The 12,207-nt window shown below is 55.1% G+C and overlaps 1 protein-coding gene across 4 annotated transcripts in view; it reads left to right on the top strand.

The window, feature by feature from the left end:
• The window catches only part of SFXN5 (sideroflexin 5), a 120,504-nt gene that overhangs the window by 59,665 nt on the left and 48,632 nt on the right, over positions 1–12,207 (top strand). For 2 of the 4 annotated variants that reach the window (XM_060246102.1, XM_060246103.1), the window contains exons 4-7: positions 4,674–4,700; positions 6,468–6,522; positions 8,001–8,026; positions 11,611–11,664. In XM_060246102.1, the coding sequence (XP_060102085.1) occupies positions 4,674–4,700; positions 6,468–6,522; positions 8,001–8,026; positions 11,611–11,664 (162 nt within the window). The remainder of the gene's footprint in view (positions 1–4,673; positions 4,701–6,467; positions 6,523–8,000; positions 8,027–11,610; positions 11,665–12,207) is intronic. The other 2 variants (XM_060246104.1, XM_060246106.1) reach the window with 2 other exon arrangements.

The raw sequence follows: 12,207 nt of genomic DNA, 5'->3' as shown, positions 1-12,207 counted from the left end.
TCCCTCTGGGGGAGTAATGGCTTTTTTTTTACACAGCTGATGAAGAGCGAAGAGACCTATTTGCAGTAAACTGCACTTTTCATCTCCCCCTGCTTCCAGCCGAAGGGTCACTCAGCCCTGCGCAGCATATGGCCCATGTCCCAGGTGTGGCCTGACAGGCCATTTCTGACAGAGACTCTCTTGACCCTGTGAGGGACGGACCGCTAAGTCCCCGTGGTATGAGGAAGGAGGCCTGCGTGGGGGGGTGCACCCTCCAGATTCCAGCACTTCCGCCCAGTCTGAACTGTGGAGGCTTCCTTGTTGGGGGCATCACAGAAGGGTGTTGGTACTGGCAGCTCAACAAGGGTGCCACCTGAGACCCTGCTCACCCACCCTCTTCCTGCCCTCTCTGCCCTCTTCATTCCCAGGCATGGAAACTCAGCAAGGTCAGCTATGCACCTGGGAACCCCTGCTGGCCAGCGCTTTGTGGGGGCTCTGGCTTTTAGGGGGGGGGTGAAGGGGAGGGGCAGAGGCTGTTGCCCCTCACCCAAATTAGCACCTTCTCTTGTCTCATGGTGGAGCTGGCCCTGGGCCTCTAGGATGTGAGGGAGCATGTGGGGGCGAGGAAAAGGGCCTATGTCTCAGTGGCAGAGCCTCTGCTTGGCACACAGGAGGTTCCAAGTTCAGCCCCCACCCTCTCCAGTCAAAGGAGTCAGGTGGTTGGAGATGTGAAGGACCTCCGCCTGAGACCCCGAGAGCCACTGCCAGGGACAGCACTGACCGTGAGGGACCGAGGGTCTGAGTCAGTGTGAGGCAGCTGCAGATGTTTGTGGGAGTGAGGCCTGCTGGTGGCCCTCCGAGCCTGCCTTGGAGTGCACAGAGAGTGGCTGTGCTGGTCTGTGGCAGAGGACCTCCATCTGAGAGACCCACCAGCAAGGTTTCCAGGGCATGAGTCCAAGCTCCCTTTGTCTGGTATCTGATGGAAGGAGCTTTGGCTTGAAAGCTCATGCTCCCAAAAAACCTCGTTGGTCTCTGGAGCCAGCAGGCTCCAGTTGAGACCTTCTTTAGATTGAGGCTTGGAGCTGGGTCCTGGTCTCAAGATTCCTGGTCTGGAGCCAGAAGTCCTCTGCAGTTCTGTAGAAGGAGAACAAGGGGAAGCTCTCCTTTTCTGAGCTGATGGACTCAGGACCCCAGCACTGGAATGAAAGAGAGCTCTTCTCGTAGGATCAGGGCCCAAGGCAGAAGGTCAGCGGATCTGGACAGAGTGCAGCTGATAACACTGACTGTTCAGGAGATGAGGGGTGGCCATCATTTCTGGCAAATGTTCTAAAATCCCCGTGTACAAGGTTGGGGGCAGGGGGTGGGTGAGATGTCAGCACCTTTCCCCCAGGAAGCGGCAGGATGGATCAGCTGTGCAAGAGCTGACGGCAGAAGCTGTCAGAAATCTGTTTGATGTTTGTAGTTTGCAGGTGTTGGTGGCAGAGGTGTGCTGGGAGTGTGCTGGAGTTAGGGGAACAGCCCCCAGTGGCCAGTGATTGATGAGGACAAGGAAGGTGGCTTCAGAGCTGGCCACAGCAGGCAAAACACGGCACCCTTTCCTTCTGCTGTTATCTCCATCATGCTTGACTCTGGGAGGAATTGCTGCTGTCATCTGACCTCCAGAGAGGGCTAGGAAAGTCCCCAGGACAGTGCCTGACAAGCAGCGTCCCCTCTAAGCTGAGTTAGTGTGAGCTGCCTCACAGTTTTTTAGCCTCCAGCTCACACAGTTTTGTCTCAGCTGAGGCAAAATGGCCCCAGAGCAAACTAATTTATGCAGCGGTTCACAACTTTAATGCCAGTAGATCGTGAAGTAGAATTTTTGCTCACGAGACTCCACAGTTTAGAGGGAACCTTGCTGACAAGCCCTCCTCCCTGCCGTAATCTGTGCGGTTGCACTCCTCTGAGTCAGTGTGGTGTCGTGGCTCAGACAGGCAGACTCTAATCTGGAGAAGTGGGCTTGGTTCCCTTCTCCTCCTCCATGAGAAGCCTCAGAACTCTCTCAGCCCCACCTGTCTCACAAGGGGCCTGCTGTGGGAGGTGATTCTAGGCTGCTTGAGGACTCCGGAAGGTTGAGGAAAGCGAGGTGTAAAGGCCTCCTCCTCCTCCTCTTCTTCTTTGCAGCGCAGCAGGTGTCCCCCAGCCTTTCCCACCCTGCAGCCACCTTCGGGATTCTGCCTCCAGGGGGTGGGTGCAACCACAAAACGGCTGCTGCAGGAGTCAGCGCCAGCCACGAAATGCCAGGGGGTGAGGGCACGCAGTCTTCTAATAATAACGCCTCAGCGTGTCAGGCAGAAGCACGGTTTAACAGGATGCCATTTAAAACGGACATATGGTTTGCAAATGTTGTCTTGTGCTTCCACAGCTTCCCTTCAGTCACGCGGTGGAAATCTTTGTGCTGTGGTGGCAGCTGATGCCGAAGCAGCATTTAAAAGCACAACCTGCACAGCTCATCAGATCTGCCCCCCCCCCGCGCAGTGGCCGGTCCAGAAGTCCTGCTTGGGGGGGGGGGCCTTGGCCCTGCCCACCTTCTAAAAGCACCTGGCGGAAGACACCAGGAGAGGGGTAGGCTGTCATGGGTGCTGGGGACCCTGCAGAGGAAGTTGAGCCTGCAGAAGAAACTGTGCCCCTGCCACCTGCACCAGTGCCCCTGCCTCCTGCTGGAGAAGATCCCAGCCCCCCTGCCTCGCCCTCTCGGGTGGCGCATGTGCGTGACCGCCTCCGTCAGGACTTTAGGGATCGGAGGAGGGTGGCACGCTCACAAGCAAGACGCTCCCTGAGTTTTGAGAGGATTCTGGCCCTTCTAAGAGCAAGGATGCTTGAGTTGCAACAGGATCCTGGCTGCCTCTCTGAGCCAGCAATTAGCCCAAATGGGCAACAGCCAGCAGAGGGCTATATAGCTGTGGGCTTTGGGAGGAGGCTTTGTGGAAAGCAACTAGTCATCTCCCTGACGTTCTAGCATCCACTCCGGCTTGACTTTGGTTTCTGGACTCCCTGACTTTGGCTTGTGACTTCTGGACTCCCTGACCTCGGCTTCTGGACCTCAGACCTGCGATACTTGTACAGTGATTCGGATTTGGTGCCTCAGATCCCCCTGCTTACTGGCTACAGACCTCGGACTGCCCCTGGACTTTGCCTGACCCGGCCCCAGCCGTGACATAGGCGGGCTCAGTGGTGCCCAGGGGCACCTGCTCCACAACAGCTTCCTCCTTGCAGACTCAGTCTACCTAAGAGGCCCCTTCTCTGCCTGGTGGATGCCCCCCACCTCGCGCTGTGAGGACCAGGGCCGTAGCCAGGATTTCATGTTTGGTGGAGCCCACAGAAGGATTTGTTTGGGGAGGGGGCTGGGGGGCCATTGAGTTTGGCAGCCCAGGGCTCTTGGCACAAGCAACCCCCCTTTGCTTGGGCAGTCATAGCAGCTATGGTCCCCCCCCCTTTTCGTATGCACCCCTCTCTCAGAGAGACAGAGACCTCTTGACTCTCCCCCACCCCCCTTTGCTCTGCAAGGTGTGTTAGGGAAGGGGAGGGGGGGAAGCAAAAAGACCAGCAGCAAGGCTGCTACTTGTTCAGAGTGGCAGGGAGCAAAGGGGACAGATTGGGGGCCCTCCAATGGGGGGGGCATGTAGTTGGAAGGATGGGCCTGGCCCCTCCCGGGCCCCACTGTAGCTATGAGCCTGGTGGGGAGCCCCTTCTTACAAGGGTCTTTGGATCGGGCTCCCCTTGGTGACCTTTGTCTGAATCCTTCCCGACTGCTTCAGCTAAACTTCAGCTGAAACTTCAGCTCAGGGGATGTGGTGAGGCTTAATTAATTAACGTGGGCAAAGTGTTATTTAAGTACTGTGAACGCTGAGTGTCTTGTCACTTGCAGAGCTTGGCTCTGCTGTTGCTTCTGCTCTCTTACGTCGCCGTCGGCCTCTTGGTCCCTTTTCTTTTCTTTTGGTGTAATTGGGAGGCAGTATGGTGTAACGGATCTGCAACAGTGCAGAATTTTCCTCCCCGGCGATGCACGTCCTGATGTCTTTTGAGTCAGCGCAGGCATCTCAGGACCTGCTGAATGGGCTGCTAAAATATCACCTGGGTCCAGAGGATCTTGGGGGGGGGGGGGCAGCTGGTAGCCAAGCATCCCACGGGTTGGTCTTGGGGGGGGAGGGAAGAGCAGGAGGGAAGGAAGCTGGCCATCTAGGCTTTGTGGCTGAGAGAGGGCAGCCACTCACACAGAGTCCATCAAAACCAACATCTTGAGTTGTGCCTCAAGGGCAGTGAGGAACCAGGGCAGAGAGATGGGACCACATTCGGGAGGCACACAAGGACCAAGCCTGCAGTTGAACTTAACTTGGCATTTTGGTCTGGATGTGGGATGGGGTGGGGAGCTTGGAATGGATTTAGCAAGGCCTGAGGAGGAAAAGGTGGGGAGAATATGAATCCCCAGCCCCCCCCCCCCCGCAATTCATTCTGCATTCACCTTGCTCCTTATGGGTTGGTTCTGGCATAGTCCCCACCCCCGTACAGTGTGCATTGGGAGAATGTGCTGACAGACCGATGGCATTGTCCTGCATGGAAATGTGTCTTCTGCTTTGCATGAGCTGGGCATTTGCAGCTTCTGGGCTCCCCCGAATGGCTGTGACAAGCACCATTAATGATGTCTTTTGTTTTTCTAGCTGTGGAAAGCACAAAAAATAAAGCAGGTAACACAATTTTTGCTTTTCATTCTGCAATTCCTCTTGCTGCAGTGTCTTCTGGGTCCTCCTTTTTGCATCCTAAAATGCATCCTATTAATACTGACGCTTTCCTTCCGTTTTGTCTCCAGATTTCTGTACTCTCAACCTTATTATTATTATTTATTATTATTATTGCCTTTAATTTCTATCCCTCCCTCTCCACGAGTGAATTCAGGGCAACTAACAATCAGTTCAAAACTTCGAACAATAAATACAATTAAAACATTTTATGGTGCAGTTAAGCCACAAGCTAGGCGAGATCGTCCTTTACTGACAGGGAGCTCGTAGTGATTCCAATTTCTCAGTAGCGTAGGGTGGCAGTCCTCTCCGGTTTAGGTGCCGAAGGCCTGTCAAAATAACTTGGTTTTGCAGGCCCTGCAGAATTGAGAGAGGTCCCACAGAGACCTCATGGCCTCTGGGAGTGCATTTCATATTTCAGGTGCTGCCACTGAGAAGGCCCTGGACTGTGTTGAGCACAGCCTGGCCTCCCTTGGTCCGGGGATGGACAATAGACGTTGCATCCCTGAATGCAGTGCTCTCTGGCAGTGGTGTAGGGAGGGGGGGCGGGGGGGCGGATCGCCCCAGGTCTGGGGGGCCCCCGCATTGCCAAGGGAGGTCCCTCCCCTCCCCGGCAGGGCTCCGGAGCATCGTGCAGACCTTCCGGTCACAGTCCCAGCTCGGGGCGGGGGAAGCGGCGTCCGGCGGGCAGCAGGAGGAGGAGGAGGCGGCGGCGTTGCACGCCCAGTGGCCGCATCCCCGCGCTCGGCAGCAGCGCCCCGGAGCTCTCCGGCCCCCTCAACTCCCAGGCGCCGCCGACTCAGCCACTCCTGGCCCCGGCCGCGGCGGCGCGCCAGAAAGAGGAACTTCGGGCGGAAAGTTTGCAAATTGTGCGCGAGGCAGGCTGCGGGGGCGGAGGGATGTGGGGAGGGCCGCGCGCCGCTCGGCGTCTTAAGGCAGGGAAGCCCCTCCCCTCCCCTCCGCCACACACATAGGGGGGCCCACATAAATCTTGGCCCCCAGGCCCCCGAAGTCCTAGCTACGCCCCTGCTCTCTGGGGAACGTGTGGAGAAAGGCGGTCCCGAAGATAGAGAGGCCCCCAACCATATAGGGCTTTAAAGGTCAATACCAACACCTTGAAATGGACTCGGAACACGATAGGTAGCCAGTACAGTTCTTTCAGCCCTGGCTGAATGTGCTCCGTTAACAGCCGCGCTGCTGCGTTCTGCACTAGTTGCAGTCTCCGAGTCAGCATCAAGGGTAGCCCCATGTAGAGAGCATTACGGTTATATACATTACATGATTGCTTTGTTTGTGGGATGCCCCATCCTGGGGATTGTATTGACTTGCTCTGCACAGCGTCCTGAGAAAGGTGGATTGCAAATAATAACACGTTTAGTACTTTATGCCCATCTCCTATCCTGGCTGCATTGACTTCCTTTCTGTCCTCTACTTGGAGTCCCCGTGAGAGAGGCAGACAGGAGATGATGACGTAAACAAAAGTTGCTGTTCTCTACCCTCCCGTAGAGGTAGCAACTTAGTGCAGCTTTTTGTTAGCTCAGCGGAAGGAGAAGCAGCGGCCTTTGGCTTCCTTTGTCGCTGGCCAGAGGGGGAGCCGCTTTGCGTGTTCTGGTGGGAGGAGGGCAGGGAGTGAATGAAGTCAGTCAATAGCGAGCCACCTTGATGGATCTGCCAGGGCCCTTGGCTCACCCTGTCTGTGTCCGGCTCCCTCTGCAGGCCATCATCCATCCAGACACCAACAAGAAGATCTTCATGCCTTTTCGAATGTCAGGTATGGCTCAGGGCGCTCCGCTCGCTGTTCTGAACCTGTCTGGCCTCCTGCAGTGCTCCTTCCTTCTGCTCTTCTGTGTCCCACAAGGGGTCTGCTTTGCTCCACAGCTGCTCTGGGCCGGACTCGGCGTGTCGCTGGTGGTGAGGGAACTACTCGGGGTGGGGTGGGGTGGGGGGCTCACAGGAGCACATTAATCTGCCTTATACTGGATCAGGCCACTGATCCGTCACATTCAGGCTTGTCTACTCAGACTGGCAGCGGCTCTCCAAGGTCTCAGGGAGAAAAGGGGTTTTCCCATCGCCTGCTTCCTGGTCCTTTTTTAGCTGGAGATGAAGCCAGGGATTGAACCAGGGACCTTCTGCATGCAAAGCAGAGGCTCTGCCACTAAGCCACAGCTTACCCAGGGAGTTCATTCCTCTTAACGTTGTTAACATTTAACAGAGAAAAGGAAGTCCTTCTTCACCCAAAGGGTGATTACCATAAGGAATTCACTGCCGCAGGAGGTGGTGGCTGCTACAAGCATAGGCAGCTTCAAGAGGGGATTGGATACGCATATGGAGCAGAGGTCCGTCGGTGGATCTTGGCCACAGCATATTGTTAGAACTCTTTGTTTGGGACAGTGATGCTCTGTATTCTTGGTGCTTGTGGGGGGGCACAGTGGGAGGACTTCTAGTGTCCTGGCCCCACTGATGGACCTCCTGATGGCACGGGGTTTTTGGCCACTATGTGACACAGAGTGTTAGACTAGATGGGCCACTGGCCTGATCCAACATGGCTTCTCTTATCTTCTTATGCTTGAAGTAATGATACTCTGTGTTCTTGCTGCTTGTGGGGCAAGAGTGGGAAGGCTTCTAGTGCCCTGGCCCCCACTGGTGGACCTCCTGATGGCACCTAGTTTATTTGGCCACTGCATGACACAGAGTATTGGACTGGAGGGGCCATTGGCCTGATCCAACATGGCTTCTTTTATGTTATGTTCACAGTTGCACAACAGAACATAAAACTTTTTGGAGGTGGCAGCCCCAGTAAGACCCTAACCTCCGTGCTTCCATTGTGTCACAAAATATGCAAGACAGAATGGTTCAGGAGGGCGTTCTTGTTGTGGTATAATGGATCAGCTCGAGGGATGACCTCTGTTAGAGAGAATGCGTGCTTTTCTTCCAGTCCTTCAATCCCAACCTCACTGCACAATGTTGTTTAACTAGGAATTTTTGCTGGTAGACTCAATTGTTGTTACCATATTTCAGAATCAGCTTGCTGACTGACGGGAATAGCTTTGTTTCACTAGGAATCTTCGCTATTAGAGTCAAAAGCTGTCATTCAGATGCAATCATGTTTTGTAATCAGCTTACTGATTGGCTGAACAGTTCTGCTGTACTTGCGATCAGCCTTGAGTCCCAGAGGAAAGGAAAAGGCCAGCTGTAAAAGAAAGAAAGTAAATAAATAAAATGTGCGTTTTTTCTCTTTCCCCCCTATAGGTTACATTCCTTTCGGAACACCCATTGTAAGTATCCGAGCATCTCGTCACAATCTTGCTTTTGTTTTTTCCTGAGTGCCTGTTTGCATAAGCCTCATCCTTTCGTGCTTTGGATGTGGCTGGGTGGGGGGAGAGATCCTCCTGTGTTCAGTGCAGTTTTGCTTTGTAAGAATTCGCGTGACAGCCCTGGTCTCTTTCCTCAGTCTTCCTCTGTCCGTATACCGATTCAGAACATGAAGAAATGGTCCCAAGGGAAGTATTTAACTGGGATGATAGGAAATAGAAAATGTGCCTGGCCTGAGGTTACCCAGTGACCTTCTACGGTGGAAGTGGATATTGGAACATGGGTCTCCCAAGTACTACGCTCCGTCCACTCTGTCACGCTGTCTCTGCCACTGGCCCCTGTGGTGTGGCCCCTGTGTGACACAGAGTGTTGGACTAGGTGGGCCCTTGCCTGATTCAACAGGGCTTCTCTTCTGTTCACTGAAGAGCTTCATCTAGTTTTAGGAACAGGACAAGCAGCATCGGGCCCAGCACTTTTGGAACCTGCTAGTGCCTCCATCTCCAGGCTGAGGGCTTGACTCAAGCAGTGAACATCTTTGCATCAGCAGGGGCCCTGAGCATCCTCCTGGAGCTTGTGCAGAGGGCCTCCCCAGGCAGTTGGGCCTTCAGGGGTCACATTTGGGCCTTCTGCTTGAGCCAGTTTTAATGCAGGGGTGAAGTGCGCCGACTCTTATCTGGGAGAACCGGGTTGGATTCCCCACTCCTCCACTTGCAGCTGCTGGAATGGCCTTGGGTCAGCTAGAGCTTTCTTATCTGGGAGAACCGGGTTGGATTCCCCACTCCTCCACTTGCAGCTGCTGGAATGGCGTTGGGTCAGCTAGAGCTCTCTTATCTTGGAGAACCAGGTTGGATTCCCCACTCCTCCACTTGCAGCTGCTGGAGTGGCCTTGGGTCAGCCAGAGCTCTCTTATCTGGGAGAACCGGGTTGGATTCCCCACTCCTCCACTTGCAGCTGCTGGAATGGCCTTGGGTCAGCCAGAGCTCTCTTATCTGGGAGAACCGGGTTGGATTCCCCACTCCTCCACTTGCAGCTGCTGGAATGGCCTTGGGTCAGCCAGAGCTCTGGCAGAGCTGTCCTGAAAACAGCAGCTGCTATAAGAGCTCTCTCAGCCCCACCCACCTCACAGGGTGTTTGTTGTGGAGGGGGGAAGGTAAAGACTCTGAGATTCAGAGTAAAGGATGGGATATAAATCCAATATCATCATCTTCTTCTTCTCCTTCACCTTCTTCTTCTTCTTCCTGCTCTGCCCCACCCCGCCCCAGATCTTCACTCATGGCCGGCTGCTGGGTTTTGGGTGCTCTTCCTCTGTGCTCCCCTCCACCCACTCCTCCCCTCCTGCGTGGATCCAGAGGAGGCCGCCCAGCCGGAGGCACCTGGCCCTTTCTGGAAGGCTCCGGGAGGCTGCTGGTGGCGCAGTTCCCAGCATCGAGCGGGAGGAAGGTGTCCATATTTATGTTTTAACATTTGGGTGGTAATCTGTAATTAACTGTGGGGGAAAGTTAAACACAAATTGGAGTTAGCAATCAGGTTGACACCAAAATCGGCCGGGCTCCAGATCTGTCAGATGAGCTGAGAGCTGTCAGCAGAGCCGGGTTTCGTTAGCTGCAAATGATAAACTGGAAGCTCTTGTCATGAAGGAGAAAAAAAAACCCCATGATTTTCAAATGTTACATTTTAATTTTAACATTTATGCCAATTGATCTGTGAAGTGGAGTGACATAATTGGCAGGCTGCTCTCTCCGGCTGAGTCTGGAACGGAGCGTACTGGTGGGGGGGGCTGGGAACTCCCTCCCGTCTCTCCGTGGCTCTTGTGGCCTTCACTGCCTGTCCTGCAGAGTGGTTTGTGCTGCCCTCCCTAGAGAAGAGGGCTTAAGCCTTGCATCGGCCTGGCATTACGGGGCACAGTGCCCGCTGTGGCAGTCTGGAGCAGGGGTCCTTTCCTGTCACTCACCAAGTGTTCTCAGAAATGGGGGGGGGCTGTTCTTCAGCAGGGCTTCTGCTTGACCATTAGAGAGGTAGGCAGAGCCAGACTCTGTTGGGGGCCTGTTGGGGCAGAAAGGGAAGGGCGTGGCCTGGCTCTGCCGTTCACTCCGATCAGAATTGAGGTGGGCAGCGTCAACAAGAGGTGGTGAGTGGAAGACCCAGCTGTTTGGCTGGCCTCCCAAGGGGGTAGGAGCCCTCTGCGCTGGAGTGGGAGGATCTGGACCTTTGGTGGGACAGCCTCTTAGGCACTTCTTAGGAAGAGATTCTGCGCTTGGGTTTTGGAACGAAGGGAGCTGGTGTGGCCGCCTTCCTTTTTGGCAGGGCACCCGTGCATGTGGTGGACGGGCAGTGGCCAGTGGGAGCAGTTCCCAGCATGACGGTGCAGGAGGGTGAAGGCTTCACCTGTGGCAACTTTCAGGCAGCCAGTGGGCATTCCAGACTCCTCTCTTTTAAAGTCACAAGGAGGTCTGGGGTGGTTGTGTTACGCTGAGGGCTCGTCATGCCCCTGCTGACTCTTGAGCGAATGTGAAGTTTGTCCCCCACCTGGCTGGTGTGCCAGGGCAGGTGACAGGCAGGCCTCTTGCGTCTGTGTGGGTGCTCCTGACGCTTGCCTTGGGCAGCCATTTCTGGAGGTTTGGATTCCCCCCCCCAGTTTGTTTTCTTCTTTAGATTTTTTTCCCCCTGCTGCCAGTAATTAGCTGTATGTTCTTTGGCAGACTCCTGCCCATATGGAGAGCTTGCATTAAATGTGCCTCTTGCAGGCACGTAGCTCCCTCTCCTCCCCCACCCCCTGCCTCACCACGACGGAGGGAGAGGCAGCTGCCTCCTCTTCCGCCACAGCCTGTCCCTCTTCCCCCAAAGGCTTCGTAGGCCCCCAACCCATCAAGGGGCCTGAACGGGAAGAAACGGCTGTGTGGTCATTGAGCTGATGGGGGCAGGGGGGGTGGCATTTGCGGTTGCCACACACTCCCTTGGCTGCAGCTCCCCCTTCCTCTTGTCTCATCCAGAAGGGCAGGAGCAGCTACGGGGTGGGGGGGGAGGCCGCTCCCCCCAACCCCCCCTTCCATCGGTATGGCCCCTCCTTTCCCTGCCACTGCTCTTGCCACCCCGTTCTCCCTGCACTCTTGCTGCCCCACTCTCCCCACTGCTCTCCCCACCTCTCTCTCCACGCTGCCCTGCTCTTCCCGCTGCTCTCGCCACCCTGCTGTCCCCATCGCTTTCACCGCCCCTCTCTCCACGCTGCTCCGGGCTGGGGAGAAGGGGGACTAACACGGAGTGGATGTTGAGAGCAGCCAGGAGCCAGCCCTGTGTGCCGAATCCTCCTCTCTCCGAGTCGAGAGGTGTGGTGGGGGGTGCGGGTCATGTTTGGGCAGCAGGGTTGGCCTGAAGCAGCAGAATAAAGTCCAGTGGCACCTTTAAGACCAGCCAAGTTTTATTATTTATTTGAACAAACCTTTGTGGGACTTACAGGTGCCACTGGACTCCCAACAGTGTGCCGTGTAATGAACGAGAGCCCTGTTTCAGTTGTTCATTCTTCCCTGAAGTCTTTCTCTCTCTCTTTCAGGTTGTTGGTCTTCTCTTGCCAAATCAGACGCTGGCATCCACCGTCTTTTGGCAGGTATGGATTCTGTGCCCACTGGAGAAGCCTCATTTCTTGGGGCACCCAAAATAGTCACAGATTTTTCCCACCCGTCTTTTTGCCTTGTGCTTTTGCGCTTGACTCTCGCTGAAGGAGGTGCCCTTTTTGCATCCACCCGGTGAGGGGGACTTGTTTGGAGAAGTCTGCTCTTCCGGTCAGGAGAGTTTCAGAGGGCAGCCTGTTGGTCTGCAGCAGAAGGGCAGGATTCGAGTCCATTGTCTGACCAAGGCAGCTTTGACCCTCAGATGCTCATGCACACACACACACCCCTCTAAGGTCTCCAAGGTGGTCCTCGACTCGAATCTAAATCAGCCCATCAAAGTTGTCGTGCACCCTAGTCATGTAACCGTTTTACGTGCCCTTTCTTTTTCAGGCATGGCAGATTGGGGGCAAGTGCTCATGGCCCTTCTGAGGACGATCTGCACTAGTCCCTTTTCCCCAGCTGTACTGGAATTGTGTGGCTGAAAAATGCTTGTGAGAATCTGCAGGGCTGAAATTGCAGGAAGCCAGAAGATGGAGAGA

This window comes from Heteronotia binoei, chromosome 9, assembly GCF_032191835.1.
Source record: "Heteronotia binoei isolate CCM8104 ecotype False Entrance Well chromosome 9, APGP_CSIRO_Hbin_v1, whole genome shotgun sequence".
Lineage (NCBI taxonomy): Eukaryota > Metazoa > Chordata > Lepidosauria > Squamata > Gekkonidae > Heteronotia > Heteronotia binoei.
The sequence above is the reverse complement of the archived record's forward strand: the minus strand, read 5'-3'. Positions and strand labels throughout refer to the sequence as shown.